Raw genomic sequence first — 20,196 nt, 5'->3', positions numbered from 1 at the left:
CCCTACGAGGGACTGTCAGAAAGATAGAGACACTGTTTTTGTCTTAATTTTATCCACCTCTGCCAGGGTGCTATGAACAAAATGGGTGTAGTTTTCACCTCATAAAATGATGGGAAGTACACTTCATCTCTTTAAATACCATCAGCTACTTAAGGTGTTAGTAGTAAACCTCTCTTCTTCCGATTAGCTGACCATGAAATATTCACGTGTTCAGTGCATTTTTCTCCACTAATGAATCTGAAATATATTACAATTTCAAAAATTCTAAGCTAATAGGCAACAGAGGTTAATTTTATGATTCCCATGGTTTAGACACCCAAACAACTGAGTTTAAGCAAATAACTTATTATGTTAATAAAGCTAAAATAAGTTCACAGATGCACAAGGGAGGGCCAAACTGAAGAGACAATACCTTTACTGCCAGAACTAGTTGTAAAGACAACCTACCTGGAATAATACAGGTAACGGGAAGATATTGTCGTGAATAGGGTGCAGCAAAGAGATTGTACCACAGTAACAGCAATTCAATGAACTTCAGCTCATTAGAAAGTTGAGCTGACATTACAGAAGGCCACACAATTATGGAAGAGATGGATGAAGCTGAGAAATGGGGGTTTTTTTTTAAATACGATATAAAGTTCAAATATTAAAAAAAGCCTGCTCAACAGAATGAATGTAGCTGTGCCAAATCATCAAGGAACAGACAGACCTTTTCACTCTTGAAAATTAGATTTAAATTGGGAACCTGAAGTGTGAAGAGAGGAACCAGAGGCAGAACTCCATGCAACGGAGTTTCAGAAGGACCCCACAATCCTCCTTGATGTGTTACTGGAGATTAAAAGGCATGACTCCAAAACAAGGACATAGTATGATATAAATTGTACATTTTAGGTCAGACTGTCCTTCTCTGTTTGACTTTGAATTTTCTCACAAACAGATGGAAGCTTTCATGCATGGCTGTGTTATTTTGCACCTTTGAAAGATCTCATTACGTTTTAAACTGCAAGTGGTACAGCTGGGGTGATATTGTCCAGGAAAAATGCAAGGACATAAGGATTTGTGTGGGTGATTTTTTATTGGACCAGCTGTATAGATGGATATAGATCAGTTTTCAGGTATGAAATACCCTTCCTCAGGCCTCTCTACAGTTGACCCAATAAAAGATAATCACCACAGAAATCCTAATCTATGTGATATTTAAGCAAAGTATTCCCACAATCCTGGAGGTTCTTCTGTTTCTAGGCCACACACTTGTGCCACAAAGAAGATGCAATTTAGTCCTAGGGCCTCTGCTGGGGATTTTACCAGCATGGTAGAATCCTCCAAGACCAAAGAGCTGTGCCTACCCTAGCTACTGCATCTACCCTCCAAACTGTCACCCAGGGATGGTCATGGCTACAGCATGCTGTGCTACAAATAGGCTCAGCGCGCAGATGGTCCCTTGGAGGCTGCTGCCTGCTAATGCAGGCTGTGAGATTTCACCTGCCCCAGGGAGCAGGGGGAGAATAAGTGAGCCATCACCAGATCTCCAGTGCTTACTGCCCTGCTTACCAATGGGAAACTCAGCAAAGCATAGAATCCAGCCTGATAGATTCCTGATGCAATCTGGAGAAAAGATACATTTTCACTATTTCTAAGAATATATTCTATGATCTTTCTGTTTTTAACATCCCCAAAAGAACAAACTTCAAACAAAGGGTTCTTCATGCCCCTAAAGTATACAAGCAATCTGAACAAGGAACCAGCAAAGGCAGCCCATGATATACTATCACTTGCAGAGCTCTTCAGCTTTCATCTCTTCAATACCCCATATCACAGGCTTTCCTCAAGATGAAGAGAGATTCTTGATGAATTATTCCTGTAAAACAACAACTGCTCTATAATCTATCGGTTACATAACAAATTGTGCAAAAGTGTGGGCATCCTCAGGTACTCATTAGAGTATAATTATATATCCCAGGGAAAATTAAGATAAATAATTAATGATATAGACAACACAAACTCAGCATCTCAAAGGAGCAGGAGCTATTTTGGGGGGGTTGGGTTTTAAGGCTCTATGGGAGAAAAATATAGCATTATATTGTTCTCAAATGGTTGCACACTTCTGGCAGCAAAAATAGTTTTGACCTACAATTCTAGCTGTGCTCCACAGACCATGGAATTCCACAGAGCATTGACTGGAGTTATGCAAAGCAGTGAGGCTCTCTTCCTTGTTTTCAGGTCCTACTTCAATTTGGTAAAGGCAACTGCACCACTACAATTAAGACTGAAATTAACACTGTATTCAGTATTAAGTTCTCCAAAATCCAGATACTTGGATGGTTTCGAAAATTCCTATTTTCAAGTTTGGGATAGAGTTCAGCAGTCCCAACTTGAGTTCATTTTCAGAAAAGGGTTCCCAAGATACAACATGACAAAAGGGTTCAAAAGTGGCTTTGATAAAACTGATCATTTTGGGACAGACCTTAACTAGTGTGAAGTACCTAATGTCCCTTTGGGGTTGTAATATTTTTTTCTAAAAAAAATTAGGAAGTTAAGAAAATCTGTAATGTAGCTCAAGCTGCCAAGGTAGAAAACAGGCTACAGGACTGGTACTCAACAGTAAGCCAGAGTATTTTCAGGGAGCCTAATTTCAGGATGAACTGCCTAGTTCAAGGTGGCATCCTGCAGGCACTAAAACTGGGCAGCACCCAGTACTGGAGTTCTGAGTTATGCCTTTAGTGACTTTCTAACAACACATGATGTCCAATTCTCAAGTCATTTGGTCAAGGACAGCAACTCTTAAACTAGGTAACACAGCACTTTTAAGTGGTATTATAAATAACAAGGAAATAATACTGGAAGGGTTAGGCAACACTGGAAGTAACATCATAGACTTAGAGATTGGGAACCTTTTGGCAAGGAGTTTCCCAAATACACCTGCCTCCACGAATAGAGAACTGATTGAAACATCCAAATTTCTCTAAACCCAATGTGCATAACGACATTTCCTTCCAAAGTATACCCTAGTTACTTTTTCCAACTACAGTGAGCAAAGCTAAGACTGTGAGGCTGGTGTTTAAACTTACAAATCTGAAAATTAGAAAATAAAAGGTTACGTGTTAGCATCTGACATTTACGAAGGTATAAGCCATTGCCAGACAACTGGAGCCCCAAGTAAAAGAAGAGTTTGAGTAATGAATATATTAAGGTTCATTTGGTGTTTTTACTTGTAAAGAATTTATATAGTTACCAAACAGGTTATTTGATTTCCAGTAACAGTACAAATCATCTCTCTGTTCTTTTGTAGGAAGACAGGTACCCATGAAACCTTCTTTCCATTAAGATGTGGTCTCCAATATTGAAAAGTCTGAAAAAAGTTCTTCATGAAGAACAAAACAAAGCTTGCTCAAATAAAAGGCACTCTTACCCTCAACACCCTTGGTAGGACATTCCATAAAAGACTCACAGCCACCTGCTGCTCAGTCAAGAGTAGTTTTGTTGAAGCTTCTAGTCTAAATGATAATGATAAATCTGTGTACAGGGAAGGGGGAGAGGGGGGAGACTAGAGTTCTTTTTAAAATAATACAAATGTCTTCATATATACCACAAAGCTAAATAGGATATGGCCTTCCTCTCTGTCTGGCACCCTTGTATAGCAAGTAAAGGCATAAACAGATGATTAGGAAAGTTTATAGAACACGACTGCAATTCTGAATTATAGTGGTATTCAAATAACCAAAGCCTTTCTTAGCCTATTGTGAAAGCTCAAGCTACTGCAGGCTTGCAGGAACCTGCCAGCCCCTTCCCTCAAGTAGGACATTCATTTGTCTTGACATAATTAAAAACTATCTACAAAGGACAACAGGAAAATGTGCATTTACTGTTTCTGCAGTTTAAAAAACCAAACATACTTCCCACTCCAGCTTCCAACGGGATCAAATCCATTCCTCCTGAACTACAAAGCAGAACACACAACTACCCTCTGCTCTGAGCAATGAAACTTAAGGACATAAGGCATGTCTACACAAGACGCTTAACTGCAAAGTAGCATAGTTTACTGCACAGTAAGCATGCACATCTACACATGCATGTGCTTACTGCGCAGTAAACCTTGCTAATCACAAGTAAACTTGCTACCTGCAAATACAAGTGGCAAATTTATTTTCAATTAGTAAGGCGTAGTAGCATTCATGTAGACGCCTGACTAGGAGCAAATCTGCTCCCGGTCAGCTGTCCACAAGGGGGCAGAAGATTGCCCCCTACCCCCAGGAACTGCCTGTTGCCAGGGCCCCCCTGCCCCAGCAGTAGGGGGCTCCAAGGCCCCCTGCTCTGAGATTGATATCAGGGAGCTGGGGCTCGGAAATCCTTATCTCCCAGTGCCAGCTCCGTGACTGCACGGCCAGTGCTGGGAGACCCTTATAAGGATCTCCCAGTGTTGGCCCTGTGGTCATGGAGCTGGCACTGGGAGATAAGAGTCTCCCAATGCTGGCCCTGTGGTGCAGAGCTGGCGCTGGGAGCTCTCTGGTGCTGGGGATCCTGTTCCCTGCCCAGCTCTGTGAGTGCAGAGCTGGGTGGGGAGCAGGCTGGGAAGCTTGTTCCTCACTCATCTTCATAAGCACAAAGCTGGATGAGGAACAGGCTGGGGAGCTCACAGAGCTGAGTGGGGAACAAGCTCCCCAGCCTGTTCCCTACCTAGCTCCATGCTCACGGAGCTGAATGAGGAACAAGCTCCCCAGCTTGTTCCCCACCTAGCTCTGCACTTTCAGAGCTGAGTGGGGAACAGGCTCCCCAGCCTCTGCCCCGCATATGGGACAGGGGCTGGGAACCATCCTGGTCAGGAGCAGGTCCCAGTCCCATGCCCCGATTGGGTGATTGAGACACAGGGCTTGGAAAAAGCTGCAGGGGTGGGGTAAGTCCCAGTCCCTTGCCCCAGTCTGTCAGTGGGGCATCTACGAGCTAGCTGCCCCACCGGAAGATTGGCGCAGGGAGTTGGGACCTGTCCCTCCCCTGCAGCTCTTCCCAAGTCCCCTGCCCCTGATCAGGGAGCCAGGGCCAGGAGTTCCATGCTGCCGGGGCAAGGGGACATTGTCCCAACTATCTCCTGGCCCAGTAATCCCTGCTACCCCCTGGACTAACATCCCCCTGGTGGCAGCAGGGAGCTCCACAGGAAGCAGGAGCAGTTTGCTGCCATTAGCAGCAAATCTGCTCTTGCTTCCCTGCATGTGTAGGCATCGGCCCAGGAGCGTTTACTCACAAGTAGTTTACTCACAAGTAAACTGATCCTGAATCAAATGCATGTGTAGACGTGTCCGCAGAGTGTTGTTTTTCAGAAACCTGTTCCTTCTGAAGAAAAAAGGAAAAGGAGTACTGCTCATGTCCATTAACTGGAAAGGATGCATCAGGCTGTTAGAATGTACTCTCCCTGGAATAACAGATTTGGATCCTGGCAAGAGCAGCTGCATCTTTTGTCTCTCTCAGTTGGGTAAAAATGTTCCATGAAGCTTACTGTGTCAAGACCTTAGAGATAAGACATCAAAAGCAAAGGCCCAGTGTTCCCGGGGTGAACATTAAAAGGTATCATCACAATTTTTTCTTCCTGAAGACTACAGTTTACCCAGTGACCTCAGAACAAAATCTTTCTTCCCTTACTTGTTATTAAGGTTTGTTTCCTGGATACCTGCATTTCAGATGCACTTCAAAAGCATCCAAACAGCTGTATTTAAATAGTGAAGTAATTTCTGTGGAAAGCTCTTTAAAGGTATTTGGAATTTTGGAGATTTTTATTTCAGAAATACAGCTTTAGCCATTGCTCTAGACACATGATCAACCATAAAAAAGCTAGGACAAAATTAGGATCTAGTGTCCAAAAGCAGTGATTATCCTAGATGCACTATGATCTCCTACCAAAAAAGGTGCATGAACATAGCTATTGTATAATCCAGTACTTACATGTTCTCTCTTTACATTGTCTTGCAATTTGATGACTAAATCATGCAAACCTCACATTGTGGGTAATATCCAAGCAGCTATTCTCAGCATAACAAATGCCTTCAAATGTGTACATCAGGTGCATTACTGCATTACAAAAAACAAAACATCATAATTAAACAATCTAGTTTTCCCTGCTCCCTAAAGCTACATTGGAATTAATCTCTGAACTGGCATTTAATCCAGCAAAGAGCGTCCCTAAGCCTATCTCTGTTAGAACAGAATCTCATGTTCAGTACAAGTAAAATAGGAGCTGCTAAAGCTCTGTTACTGAACCTTTTGGTTTTGTCTGAACTGCTAATAAAGCTTGACACGGCTATAAAAACAGATTAGAGCTTTACTGCACATGTTATTAGCACACAGAAAGCCAACTGTTTCCAACACTATTCTGAGAAATAGTAGCTGCCACCTGTGATTTGTAAGTCAAAGTTCCCATGAGACATGTTTGAGAGCTGAAGAAAATCTGTGAAGTTGTAAACTTCTGTAAGGTACTTAAAGATTTCTGGGTGAATGCAATTTTTAGCAAGAATGATGGTAAGTGCTGATGTCTAAGACTACGCCCCAGATAATCACCTGACCTAACACCTGACAGTCAATGGACATTTGGTCGGAGATCCTCCTTGTAGTCAAAGATGTGGTCTTCAGTAAAGCTAGTTTATTGGGCCCATATGAATATAGCTTTCCACTAGTAACTCCTCACTTTTCTTGAGAAGAAAATGCAGACTGGATTCTAGAAAAGCCTGATCAAGTGGCCGAGTCAGATTCAGTAGCAGTAGGGACCAAGTAATTCTTAATTATGTTATAATTAATGTACACTGTATATTTTGATGACTGATTCTATTTCTATTACCCAACATTAAAGCAAAAATTTAGGTCCACCTATAATTCCAGGCAAAAGGTATTAGACAGCATTGTTGCTGGGAAAAACAATATTCAAAATAAAACATCTACTCTTATTTTCAAGTCTGGTTCCTATATATTTCTTAGTATAGTAACACCACATTCTATTACATTCACTGGTTTAGGCCTTTCTTGCTCATTTCGGATAAATATATTTGTCACCATTATTATATTAAAAAAGCAAAGCTAAAAAGGTAAAGCAAATGCTGTTTCCTTATTACTTCCACTCACAGGCAGTTCCTTACTTTCAAGCACTGACTATTTGCCTCCAGTGTCAGTTTCTGAAGTCACCTATAGCTGCTCTGGCGCGCTATAATTACAGGCAACCCCTGCTTAACATAGTTTCACTTAGTGTTATTTTGCTATAACACTCATTTTAAATTGATACCTGATTTCACTTAGCGCTCAGCACGTTTCATTATAATGCCATCTTGGGTCATTAAAAACAATTGCAGGTGCCATCTTGGGTTGTCAAATACTTTCAGTTTTGCTTAACACTCGTTTCACTTAACACTCGGTTGTTCAGGAACCAATTAAGATCACTAAGCGGGGGTTGCCTGTACAGTGTGCCAAAGCAGACTCCAGCGTCACAAGTATCAGTGTCCCCACACTGAAAAATGGCAGCAGGGGTGCCTTAACTAAAGCTCATTCGACAAGTTTTAGTTAAAGTACTGATGTCACCATTTTTCAGCACGGGGATGCTGATACACGGGACACTCCAGAAACTTTATAGATTCATAGATGTTAGGGTCGGAAGGGACCTCAATAGATCGAGTCCGACCCCCTGCATAAGCAGGAAAGAGTGTTGGGTCTAGATGACCCCAGCTAGATACTCATCTAACCTCCTCTTGAGAACCCCCAGGGTAGGGGAGAGCACCACCTCCCTTGGGAGCCCGTTCCAGACCTTGGCCACTCGAACTGTGAAGAAGTTCTTCCTAATGTCCAATCTAAATCTGCTCTCTGCTAGCTTGTGGCCATTGTTTCTTGTAACCCCCGGGGGGGCCTTGGTGAATAAATACTCACCAATTCCCTTCTGTGCCCCTGTGATGAACTTATAGGCAGCCACAAGGTCGCCTCTCAACCTTCTCTTGAGGAGGCTGAAAAGATCCATTTTCTCTAGTCTCTCCTCGTAGGGCTTGGTCTGCAGGCCCTTAACCATACGAGTGGCCCTTCTCTGGACCCTCTCCAGGTTATCCGCATCCTTCTTGAAGTGCGGCGCCCAGAATTGCACGCAGTACTCCAACTGTGGTCTGACCAGCGCCCGATAGAGGGGAAGTATCACCTCCTTGGACCTATTCGTCATGCATCTGCTGATGCACGATAAAGTGCCACTGGCTTTTTTGATGGCTTCGTCACACTGCCAACTCATGTTCATCTTGGAGTCTACTAGGACTCCAAGATCCCTTTCCACCTCCATGCCACCCAGCAGGTCATTCCCTAGGCTGTAGGTATGCTGGACATTTTTCCTCCCTAGGTGCAGCACTTTGCATTTCTCCTTGTTGAACTGCATCCTGTTGTTTTCTGCCCACTTGTCCAACCTATCCAGGTCTGCCTGCAGCTGTTCCCTGCCCTCTGGCATGTCCACATCTCCCCATAGCTTTGTGTCATCTGCAAACTTGGACAGAGTACATTTGACTCCCTTGTCCAAGTCACTGATGAAGACATTAAAGAGTATCGGTCCAAGGACTGAGCCCTGCGGGACCCCACTGCCCACACCCTTCCAGGTCGAGACCGACCCATCCACCACGACTCTCTGGGTGCAACCCTCTAGCCAATTCGCCACCCACCGGACTGTGTAGTCATCCACATCACAGCCTCTTAACTTGTTCACCAGTATGGGGTGGGATACCGTATCGAAGGCCTTCCTGAAGTCTAAGTATACGACATCCACCCCTCCTCCTGTGTCCAGGCGTTTCGTAACCTGGTCATAGAAAGAGACTAGATTGGTCAGGCACGATCTGCCCGCCACAAACCCGTGCTGGTTTCCCCTCAGCATAATTTGTCCTGCCGGGCTCTCGCATATGTGAGCCTTGATAATTTTTTCAAAGACTTTGCCAAGGATGGAGGTGAGACTAACTGGCCTATAGTTGCCCGGGTCCTCCTTCCTCCCCTTTTTGAAAATGGGGACCACGTTAGCCCTTTTCCAGTCCTCTGGGACTTGGCCCGTGCGCCACGAGCGTTCAAATATTCCCACCAGTGGCTCTGCAATGATGTCGGCCAGTGCCTTCAGCACCCTCGGATGGAGCCCATCCAGGCCTGCTGACTTAAAGGCATCCAGTTCTTCCAAGTGACTCTGCACCATCTCAGGGTCTACGCATGGAAGTCTGGCGCCTTGCTGCTGCCTCTCTACAACCCCAGTGAGAGCCTCGTCGCGCCCCTCGCTTAGGAACACTGAGGCAAAGAACTCATTGAGGAGTTCAGCCTTGTCCCCCCTGTCTGTCACCAATTGTTTCTGCCCATTTAGCAGGGGTACTATTCCTTCCTGGGCCTTCCTTTTACTCCCTATATATCTAAAAAACAATTTCTTGTTGTCTTTTACTTGGGTTGCCATCCTCAGCTCCATGGTAGCTTTGGCCCATCTAACTGCCTCCCTACAAGCACGAGCAGAGGAGGTATATTCGTCTTTAGTGATCTCACCTTGTTTCCACTTTTTATGTGCTCCCCTTTTGGCCCTTAGGCTGCCCTGGACATCTTTGGTCAGCCAGGGAAGCCTCCTGGCCCCTTTCCCTCTTTTGCCTCGCTCGGGGATCGTCTCGCTTTGTGCCCGAAGGATCGTTTCCTTAAGGCACAGCCACCCTTCTTGGGCTCCCATCCCATCAAAACTCCTACTCTGCAGTGCTTCCTTGACTAATCGCCTGAGTTCATTGAGATCAGCTTTCCTAAAGTCTAGCACTTTCACCCTACTAGTTACCTTACCCACTCGATGTCTTATGTTGAATTCTATTATTAGGTGATCACTGTCCCCCAAATGGCTGCCAATCTGGAGGTCCCCTATCATGTCATCCCCTGTTGCCAATACCAGATCCAGTATGGCATTCCCCCTAGTGGGACCACGTACCTCCTGTGTCAGGTGGAGGTCCTGTACACAGGTTAGAAACCTGCATGAGCGGTGGGACTTTGCTGTCTGTGACTCCCAGCAGATGTCCGGGTAGTTTAGGTCCCCCATGACTACCGCCTCTTTAACTTTTATGGTCTCCGAGAGTTGCCTCAGGAGCCCTGTATCTACTTCTTCCCCTTGAAGTGGGGGTCTGTAGCAGACCCCTACCACCAAATCCCTTTCTCCTTGCCCCCCATGTAGCCTAACCCACAATCCTTCTACTTCCTCAACCTTGGATTCTGTCTTGATGAGGGTTGATGTATATTGCTTACTGACATAAAGCGCAACCCCTCCCCCTTTCTTCCCTGACCTGTCTTTTCTGTATAATCTATAGCCCTCAATATGTACCACCCAGTCGTGGGATGAATCCCACCAGGTTTCCGTTAGCCCCACTAAGTCATAGGTGTTTTGTGCAAGCAAGAGCGCCAGTTCATCCTGCTTGTTCCCCATGCTCCTAGCATTAGTATATAGGCACTTGAGCCCTGCTTTAATTAGAGCAGCTCTTGGAACATCACTCTATGTTTGAGCCATGACCATAAGAATCCATGGTTAAGTTTCTCTCCAGTTACAGGCTTCACATCAATCCAGGTCCTTCCCTGAACACCCTTCTAATGACTACCCTCATTTCAAGTTGAGCCCAAATTATGCCAAATAAATGCTAATGACTGAATGGCTGATGTATTGTGACTGCAGTCTAATAATGGTAATCACTATTGCATTGTGCTCCCTTCATCTGTTTTCCTGTTATAATCCAAGCAGTTGAGAGAGAAACTCTTTGTGGAAAGAAAGACTATTTTGGGTCTGCTCACCTATGGCACCTACTACAATGAGACCCAATGCCTAATTAGAGCCTGCAGCTATTATTAGGACACAAATATTAAACAACAGAATAAAGTCACAGAACATAAAAGTTATCTACAATATGTGAACCTTTAAAAATGTACTGGGGCTACTCTGGATACCTGTCCTCAAAATACCTCCAACGAAGCACCCTAAGCTCAAGCAAAAGGAAATGAAAAGCTCCAAGTCATTAATGGCTGCACCGAACCTTGAGGTAGCTACCCAGGGGTGAGTTTCAAGCCAAAACATCTGACTGCAAAATCCATTAAACAAAAAACATCTGCTCCAAATATAAACATAAGAACAAACTGACAAAAATATGAGCATCATCAAATCTATACAAAGAAATCTTGTATTAGATACCAAGTGAACCTATTCCTACCCTCCTTGGAGATTTCCCTACTCTGTTCTTTTCATGCTATGTAACCAATTTAATCTTCAGTAACCTAATTTTACAGCTCCAAAGTTATCTAACTTCTTTCAGATTTTTACTTATGTCTCCAATCTATTCCCATTTTAATAGCACAGCAACAGACTCCTGGGAATAGTTGCTCCTTACTTAAATTCTACTTTTCATTAGAAGCAAAAAAGCTACAGTCTAGACAGCAATGAGCTAGAATTATTATCTCCGAGATGTTCAAATGCACCAAAACGAAACAGCACAATTACTGTAAGAGTAAATGTAATAATGTGCAATTTAAAAAGGACACTGTCAAGATAAAAATATTATTTAAAAAGAAAAAGGGGAAAAAAAGAAAACCTCAGTTCCATTTATGTGCTACCAATCAACACCTTAATTATTAAAACTATCGAAAAAATAGTTATTTAGGCATTGTTTCTTTTGCCTTTTTCAACTTGGACAATAGTTCTTTGGCATTCTTAAGATGCCTTTCTTGAGAGACTCTCCACCTGGTACACAGGGAAAGAAAGCCAGCTCGCTCAAGATGTGGCTGAGTTTACTGTTCTGTTGCAAATCAGCAAGTTTTTACTCTACTTCATTATAGACATGTTCTTTGGTCTATAGTGGATTTACTTTCTTTGCATTATATATGTTAATATTTTTTAGCTGGCTCTGATGTGAATCTTTTCTTTCTGAAGTTCTAACTACCACTTCAGTTTTATATTTCAAATTCAAAATAAAAATATGCACTTTAAAATGAATGCCTAACCAAACACTTACTGGGACTTCCAGGGTGCACAGCAAAATGACATTTCCATATATACTAACTGTGGCTATTTAAGGTCCAATATTTTAGGCCTTATCAAGCCCAGAAATATGCATCAGTCATCCCAAGTGGCAAGTCAGTCAGTAACACGGAAGTCCTTGACTTCAGGAAAGCCGACTTTGACAAGCTCAGGAGGCTTGTCAGGGAGGCCCTAAGGGACCATGACCACGGGGAGAGGGGAGTTCAAGAAGAGTGGTTGCTCCTCAAGGGAGCGATCCTCAATACACAAACTAAGTCTGTTCCATCTCGGAGGAAAGGCAGCAAGAGGGCACAGCAGCCCCCCTGGCTCTCCAGGGACCTAGCAGACCTCCTGAGGCTAAAAAGAAAGGCCTACAAAGGATGGAGGATGGGAGTCACCTCCAAGGAGGATTATTCTGCACTGGTCCGGTCCTGTAGGGAGCAGACCAGGAAAGCCAAGGCTGCAACTGAACTCCAGCTAGCTTTGAGCATCAAGGACAATAAAAAGTCCTTTTTCAGATATGTGGGGAGCCGGAGGAAAAGCAAGGGCAACGTTGGACCCCTGCTGAACCAGATGGGGCAACTGACAACTGACGCCCAGGAAAAAGCCAACCTATTAAATAGGTACTTTGCATCGGTCTTTCATCAGTCCCATGGGGACTTACAGAGGTGATTTCTGGGAACTATTTCAGAAATTCAGACACGGTCATGATCAGCTATTTGTTTGGGACTTGAATACCCACAGGATTTCTTATGCACACTGAGATAATGAAATAAAGCCTGCTCAAACATATTAAGTGTGAAAAAGGAGAGCTGGTCTCGATGAATCATGGGCTGTTCTACTAAACTGGATTTTTAATTGAGACATTGTCAGATTACTGTGTTATTTCACATGAAAATTACTCAGGGTAGCTTGTTAGCTCAAGGCTCAGGGTGTTTATTATTCAAAGTACAGGACAGGATGCTTCTTGTTAAGTTTCAGATTTCCCTATGTAAGTCCTCTCTGTGCAGACATCTTGGTAAACACCTGTTATGGCCAAATAAAGGAACAAGATGAAAAGGGACACTAGTGAGAGTGTTATGCCTACAGAACTGACACACCAGTAAGAACATTCCATCTCAAAAAGCAGGACGTTCACATTTCCTTCCAGTGACATTTCAAACTAGAATATACAACAAAACAGTTGCATGTGTCCTCTTGTTGATGGAAGACACCAGACCAATTCCCCCTGAAGTTGATGGGAAGGTTTCCACTGATGTCAAACAGGCATTGGATTCAGCACACGATATACAGGTTGGATTATGGATAATGCTTCATGTTAAAAAAATTCAGTGGTACTATCTTAGTTTACAGCAAATATCAGAAAAAACAGCCAGTTGATCAGCATTTTCTCTGAGAGTTGAAACTGGCAATGGATGAAAGTGGTGTAAAAAGAAACAATTAAAATGTTACAAGGCTGTAATTTCATAGGCCTTGTTAAGGTCCCTTTCGCAAAGTACTCACTTTTCACAGAAATTATTCCACCTCAGCTAAAGTGCCATTCCTCTCCTCTGTCTTGTCAAAGAAATGCCTAGTATGGGGGAGTGGGAAAGTTTTAGCAGCTCTGACATGCACAATCCTGCGCCCTATTAAAGGGGAGATGATGCAAACTTCATGTCTCCCTTCCTCTAATGAGTAATCTAAGCATGAGTGTTCAACAGTCCCAACACTGGGAATTTTGGAAGACAACAGTGTAGTGTCCAGGGAAGGAATCTAGGGCAAGCACCCAGCAACTTGCTGAGCATGCCCATAACTAAAGTACCGAGTGCAACTTACTGGCTAAAGTTTGATGACCCTGAAGAATCACAGAACTTATACTGTACAGTGGAGTTTGTACATTTGTATGCAGTGTGTGAGAGAAAGGAAGCAACAAAAAGAAGTCACTGTTTTAAAAAGTATGGGAAAGATTTTCCTAACATTTTTTCAAGCAAGATATCTGATTTTGTGCACTAGAATATGTTCCCCTTCTACAGCAAACAGTAACTTTCACCATCTCACGTAGAGACAGTCTCTGATACTTTCTTAAATCAGGAGGAGATTTGCTAACATAGTAGCATATGAAGAAGTTCTTACCAACAGCACTGACAGCATGCTTGAGCTCCAAAGTAAAGGCAGTAAGTGGCACCTCTTCAGACACTGGCATGATCGCTACAGTGGAGAGGTTGCTGGCAGGGTTTCCGGCATCCCACTTGCTATTCGCAGTGTGCAATCCAAGGGGATGACCTGCGAAAAAACATAAATATATTTAATCAGTCAACCAGAAAGCTGTATGTTGCCTTGGTACCATGTTTCATTTTCAGTTGTCAGGAAAGAGGGAAATAATTATTGAATTATTTAATCTATGTGATGCACAACATCTTCCATTTATACTGAAAGGGAAGATTATACAATAATTCCACACTAAGCAAGGTAAACAGGAATCCTATTATTTTCAATTACTGAAGCAGCAGCTTATGGGTACAATATAGGCAATGTTAGAATCCAGATACTAACGCTGAAAAAAAAGGAATGTGCTAACACTTAATTTAGGCTCCCACTGAAAGAGATGGAAGAGAGATCTTGGCTTAACAGTGCTCAGCTTCAAACTAGGGGGTAAGCATTCTTTTAGGTTGGGAATGCACACATTCTCAGCAAGAAGTTACAACTGATTTACCTGGGTCAATACACTCAAGGGATCAATACACACTTTATATTAGCTTCCAACTGGTGATATAAAAAAGGCCTGTTGCAGAGATGCTTCATATTCACCTCTGAAATCCCCTTCCTCTTCTCTTACCAGCTTTACTGTTTTGCAATTGTGGTAGGAAATTTCAAAGCATAGTGGAAAAAAGCCATTTTGGCAATAAGAAATCAATCTTTTCCCTTTTTACACTTACAAGCAGGATCCTATTAAGCAGCTTTCTAGATGTCACGTAATGTGAGTAATAAAACATATCTTCCCAGAACCTTGCAGTTCTTTAAATAACCACTTTATACATGAATATTCCTACTCCACAGCCCCCTCCTCCTCATGTTCAAGAAACAAGAGCCAACACGACAATAAGTTATTTATTTGTCTGAAAAAATTGTGTCTAATGTCTATTCCATTTCAGAGGTCTCTAGAAGGCAGGTAATGGCAAATTCTGGAGGAACAGCTAAAATAAAATAAGTTTGGGATACTCACCTTTGGAAAATTATAATACAGTTGCATACAAAACTTAAGAGAACTGATACCATATGACATTATTTGCCAGGCAGTTTTTCTTTGGACTATATTTTCTGAATTGATAAATTAGAACACAACTCACTTCCCAGTAGACACTCCACACTTACATGCTTTTCTCTCATTTGGTTTTTGTTTTGTTTGAAAAGCCTATGGATTCTGGGTTCAAACCCTTCACCCTCTCCAAGTTGCATAGTGCAGGAAACAGTTACCACATGCTCTTCACACTGCTTTGAATGGCTGCCTCCACAGTAGCAAAATGTAGATTACTGATAATAAGCCAGTAGTTTTACCTATCAACTAGGAATATTTGTCAGAATGTATCTGTAATGCCAGCACTAACAGAGGGACTACTATCTGCCAATAAGTGAAATATGTTGTAAGCAAAATATGGTAAAAACTGAGATATAGAAAAAGTCTGTAAATTACTTCCATGAACATAAATAAAAAGAGATGTAAAGATGACAAGGATCAAGATATTAAAAAACAAGTGAATTAATACAATAACCAGTATCACCTCCAGGATGGGAATATGTAAAGGTATGGAGAAACCAACTGTGTGTAGCTAAGTATATCGAAAAAAAGACCCCAAATCCTAGAATCTGGAAAGGAGGTATAGAGACTGCCGAGCAAGCTCTCAGACATCAAGAAAAGGTTGAGCAAGGTTATGCAGAAGTGCTTGGAGGGGAAAAGCACTTTTGATATATAGAACTTTTTGTTCACTTTTCTTCATCATATAAATTAAAACTGAGGATCGCCTTACCTAGTTCAGCATAGGAGAATCATAGAACCACTAAATCATAGAAAACTAGGGTTGGACCCCTCAGGGGGTCATCTAGTCCAACTCCCTGCTCATAGCAGGACCATCCCCAACTAGATCATTCCACCCAGGGCTTTGTTGAGCTAGGCCTTAAATATCTCCAAGGATGGAGATTCCACCACCTCTCTTGGTAACCCATTCCAGTGCTTCATCACCCTCCTAAGGAAATTTTTTTTCCTAATACCAACCTAAACCTCCTTTGATTCATAGATTCATAGATGTTAGGGTCGGAAGGGACCTCAATAGATCATCGAGTCCGACCCCCTGCATAAGCAGGAAAGAGTGCTGGGTCTAGATGACCCCAGCTAGATGCTCATCTAACCTCCTCTTGAAGACCCCCAGAGTAGGGGAGAGCACCACCTCCCTTGGGAGCCCATTCCAGACCTTGGCCACTCGAACTGTGAAGAAGTTCTTCCTAATGTCCAATCTAAATCTGCTCTCTGCTAGCTTGTGGCCATTATTTCTTGTAACCCCCAGGGGCGCCTTGGTAAATAAATACTCACCAATTCCCTTCTGTGCCCCCGTGATGAACTTATAGGCAGCCACAAGGTCGCCTCTCAACCTTCTCTTGCGGAGGCTGAAAAGATCCAGTTTCTCTAGTCTCCCCTCGTAGGGCTTGGTCTGCAGGCCCTTGACCATACGAGTGGCCCTTCTCTGGACCCTCTCCAGGTTATCCGCATTCTTCTTGAAGCATGGCGCCCAGAATTGCACGCAGTACTCCAACTGTGGTCTGACCAGTGCCCGATAGAGGGGAAGTATCACCTCCTTGGACCTATTCGTCATGCATCTGCTGATGCACGATAAAGTGCCATTGGCTTTTTTGATGGCTTCGTCACACTGCCGGCTCATGTTCATCTTGGAGTCTACTAGGACTCCAAGATCCCTTTCCACTTCCGTGCCACCCAGCAGGTCATTCCCTAGGCTGTAGGTGTGCTGGACATTTTTCCTCCCTAGGTGCAGCACTTTGCATTTCTCCTTGTTGAACTACATCCTGTTGTTTTCTGCCCACTTGTCCAACCTATCCAGGTCTGCCTGCAGCTATTCCCTGCCCTCTGGCGTGTCCACTTCTCCCCATAGCTTTGTGTAATCTGCAAACTTGGACAGAGTACATTTGACTCCCTCATCCAAGTCACTGATGAAGACATTAAAGAGTATCGGTCCAAGGACCGAGCCCTGCGGGACCCCACTGCCCACACCCTTCCAGGTCGAGACCGACCCATCCACCACGACTCTCTGGGTGCAACCCTCCAGCCAATTCGCCACCCACCGGACTGTGTAGTCATCCAAGTCACAGCCTCTTAACTTGTTCACCAGTATGGGGTGGGATACCGTATCGAAGGCCTTCCTGAAGTCTAAGTATACGACATCCACCCCTCCTCCTGTGTCCAGGCATTTTGTAACCTAGTCATAGAAGGAGACTAGATTGGTCAGGCATGATCTGCCTGATTTGCTGTGACTTGACACCACTGCTCCTTGTTCTGTTGCCTGTCAGCACTGAGAACAATCTAGCTGCATCCTCTTTGGAACCACCCTTCAAGTAGTTGAAGGCTGCTATCAAATCCCCCCTTGGTCTTCTCTTTGGCAGACTAGATAAGCCCAGTTCCTTCAGCCTCTATTCAGAAGTCATATGTTCCAGATCACTAAACATTTGTTGTCCTCTGCTGGACACTTGCCATTTTGTCCATGACCTTTCTATACCTCCCTCAATCTCATGGCAACACTCCTATGAATGCAGCCCAGTATGCCTTTAGCCTTCTTGGCAACAAGGTCACACTGTTGACTCACATCTAGCTTACTGTTCACTGTAACCTCCAGGTCCTTTTCTGCAGAACTGCTGCTTAGCCAGTCTGTCCCAAGCCTGTAGCAGTGCATGGGATTGTTCCATCCTATGTGCAGGACTTTGCACTTCTCCTTGTTGAATCTCATAAGATTTCTTTTGCCCCAATCCTCCAATTTGCCTAGTCCACTCCAAAACCTAGCCTTACCCTCCAGCTTATATACTACTCCCTCTAGCCTGATGTCATCCATAAAGTTATTGAGGGTGCATTCCATCCCACCTTCCAGATCTTTAATGAACATATTGAACAAAACCGGCCCCAGGAGCGACCCCTGGGACACTCTGCTTGATACCGGCTGCCAACAAGACCTCAACCCATTGATCACTACCTGCTGAGCCGGATGATCCAGCCAGCTTTCTATCCACCTTAGAGTCCATTCATCCAACCTGTACTTCCTCAGCTTGCTTGCAAGAATGCTGTGGGAGACAGCATCAAAAGCCTTGCTAAAGTCAAGGTATATCACGTCAACTGCTTTCCCCACATTCACAGAGCCAGTTATTAGGGCTGTGCAAAGCTTTGGTCCCTGAGTCGATTCAGTGGAGATTCAGCCCAATTCGGTGGCCGAATCTCTGAACCTGAATTGAATTAGAGGACCCTTTAATCTCTCCGAATTGAATTGGAACCCTCTGAATCAATTCAGAGAGACTCAACGATTCAGACACAGCTTTAAATGTTTTTTCTGAATACCTCAAGGCACCCGGCAGTTCTTGAGTGCTGCAATGTTGGGGTGCATGGAGTGTCCCACAGGAGCACAGGGGGCTCCCCACCACGCTCAGCAGCAGACCTGGAAGCAGACCAGAAGCACTTCTGGGTCCACCAGGGAGCATGCTGCCCCCCTGCCTCCCCCCCCGGCTTAGCAACCGGTGCCTCCTGGGTCTGGGTGGGCACCTGGGGTCCCCCCACAGCTGATCTCCTGTGGGACACTCCATCCACCCCACCATTGCAGCATTCACGAGCCATGCCTGGTACCGCAAGGTAGGTAGAAAAAACATTTAAAACTGTGTCTATGGCCAAAACACTGATTCTCCAACTTGTCATCAAATCTTCAGATTCGGCCAAATCAAATGGGGGACAATGAATCAATTAATCAAATCACTGTTCCCAATTCGGACCAAATCCGAATTGAATATGGCCCATTTTGCACACCCCTACCAGTCATCTCATCATAGAAGGCAATCAGGTTGTGGCATGACTTGCCCTTGGTGAATCCATGCTGCCTGTTCCCAATCACCTTCTCCTCCAAGGGCTTAGAAATAGATTCCTTGAAGACCTGCTCCATGATTTTTCTGGGGACTGAGGTGTGGCTGACTGGTCTGTGGTTTCCTGGATCATCTTAATTCCCTTCCTTAAAGATGGGCGCTATATTTGCCCTTTTCCAGTCATCCAGGACTTCTCCTGATTGCCGTGAGTTTTCAAAGATAATGACTGCAGAGCTGCTGACCATATCAGCATTGCATCTGACCCCATGGACTTGTACATGTCCAGCTTTTCTAAATAGTTCCTAATCTGTTCTTTCACCACAGAGGGCTGCTCACCTTCTCCCCAAACTGTGCTGCCTGGTGCAGTAGTCTGGGAGCTGACCTTGCCTCTGAAGACCAAGGTAAAAAAGGCATTGAATACTTCACCTTTTTCTCATCATCTGTTACTAGGTTACCTCCTCCATTTAGTAAATGACCCACACTTTCCCTGATCCTCATGTCCCTTGCTAGCTGCTATAATACTAAATTTAATTAGGTTCTCCTTTGATTTATTAGCATTTTCTGTATTTTTTAATAAATCTTGCTTCTAACAGGATTATTTGATTCATGGACAATTCATAGTTTCATAGTAGTTTGGGGTCAGAAGGGACCTAAATAAATCATCTAGTCTAACCCCCCCGCCACTGGCCAGAGCACATGCTGGGATCCTGCATAAAAACTCGGGTGGTCCTGCCTCAGTTGGGATCTTCCTTGGGCACCCATGTCGGCCATACAAAGCCCCCAATACTTGCCCACCATGACTTGGTCTTCTGTTCTAGTGCGGGAGGTTCCCCTCTAGTAGTTGAGCCTTACTTCAAGGTGCTGCCAGTGGACAGCCTTGGGGCTCCATGCCCCCTACACCCCTTCCATATGCCAACCTGATGGACTTGACTGCATGGTAGATGTTCTGAATCTCTCAGATGTTGGCCTTTGCGATGTCACCCTGATCTGGCCTCACAATGTATTTTCACCCTGCCCATGGGTTCTAGTTGCGGGCTGACTACTGGACATGAGTCACTTCAGGCAGACTTGGCCTGTCATGTCCTCAGTGGACATAGAGGATCATT

At 44.0% G+C, this 20,196-nt stretch overlaps 1 protein-coding gene across 7 annotated transcripts in view; it reads right to left on the bottom strand.

Moving 5' to 3' along the window:
- PNPLA7 (patatin like phospholipase domain containing 7) overlaps nucleotides 1-20,196 on the bottom strand; it is a 280,484-nt gene that overhangs the window by 90,100 nt on the left and 170,188 nt on the right. For all 7 annotated transcript variants that reach the window (XM_059715474.1, XM_059715475.1, XM_059715477.1 and 4 more), the window contains one exon: nucleotides 14,105-14,254. In XM_059715474.1, the coding sequence (XP_059571457.1) occupies nucleotides 14,105-14,254 (150 nt within the window). The remainder of the gene's footprint in view (nucleotides 1-14,104; nucleotides 14,255-20,196) is intronic.

The sequence above is a fragment of the Alligator mississippiensis genome, chromosome 12, assembly GCF_030867095.1.
Source record: "Alligator mississippiensis isolate rAllMis1 chromosome 12, rAllMis1, whole genome shotgun sequence".
NCBI lineage: Eukaryota > Metazoa > Chordata > Crocodylia > Alligatoridae > Alligator > Alligator mississippiensis.
Note: the sequence above shows the minus strand (reverse complement) of the source record. Positions and strands in the feature narration are given on the sequence as shown.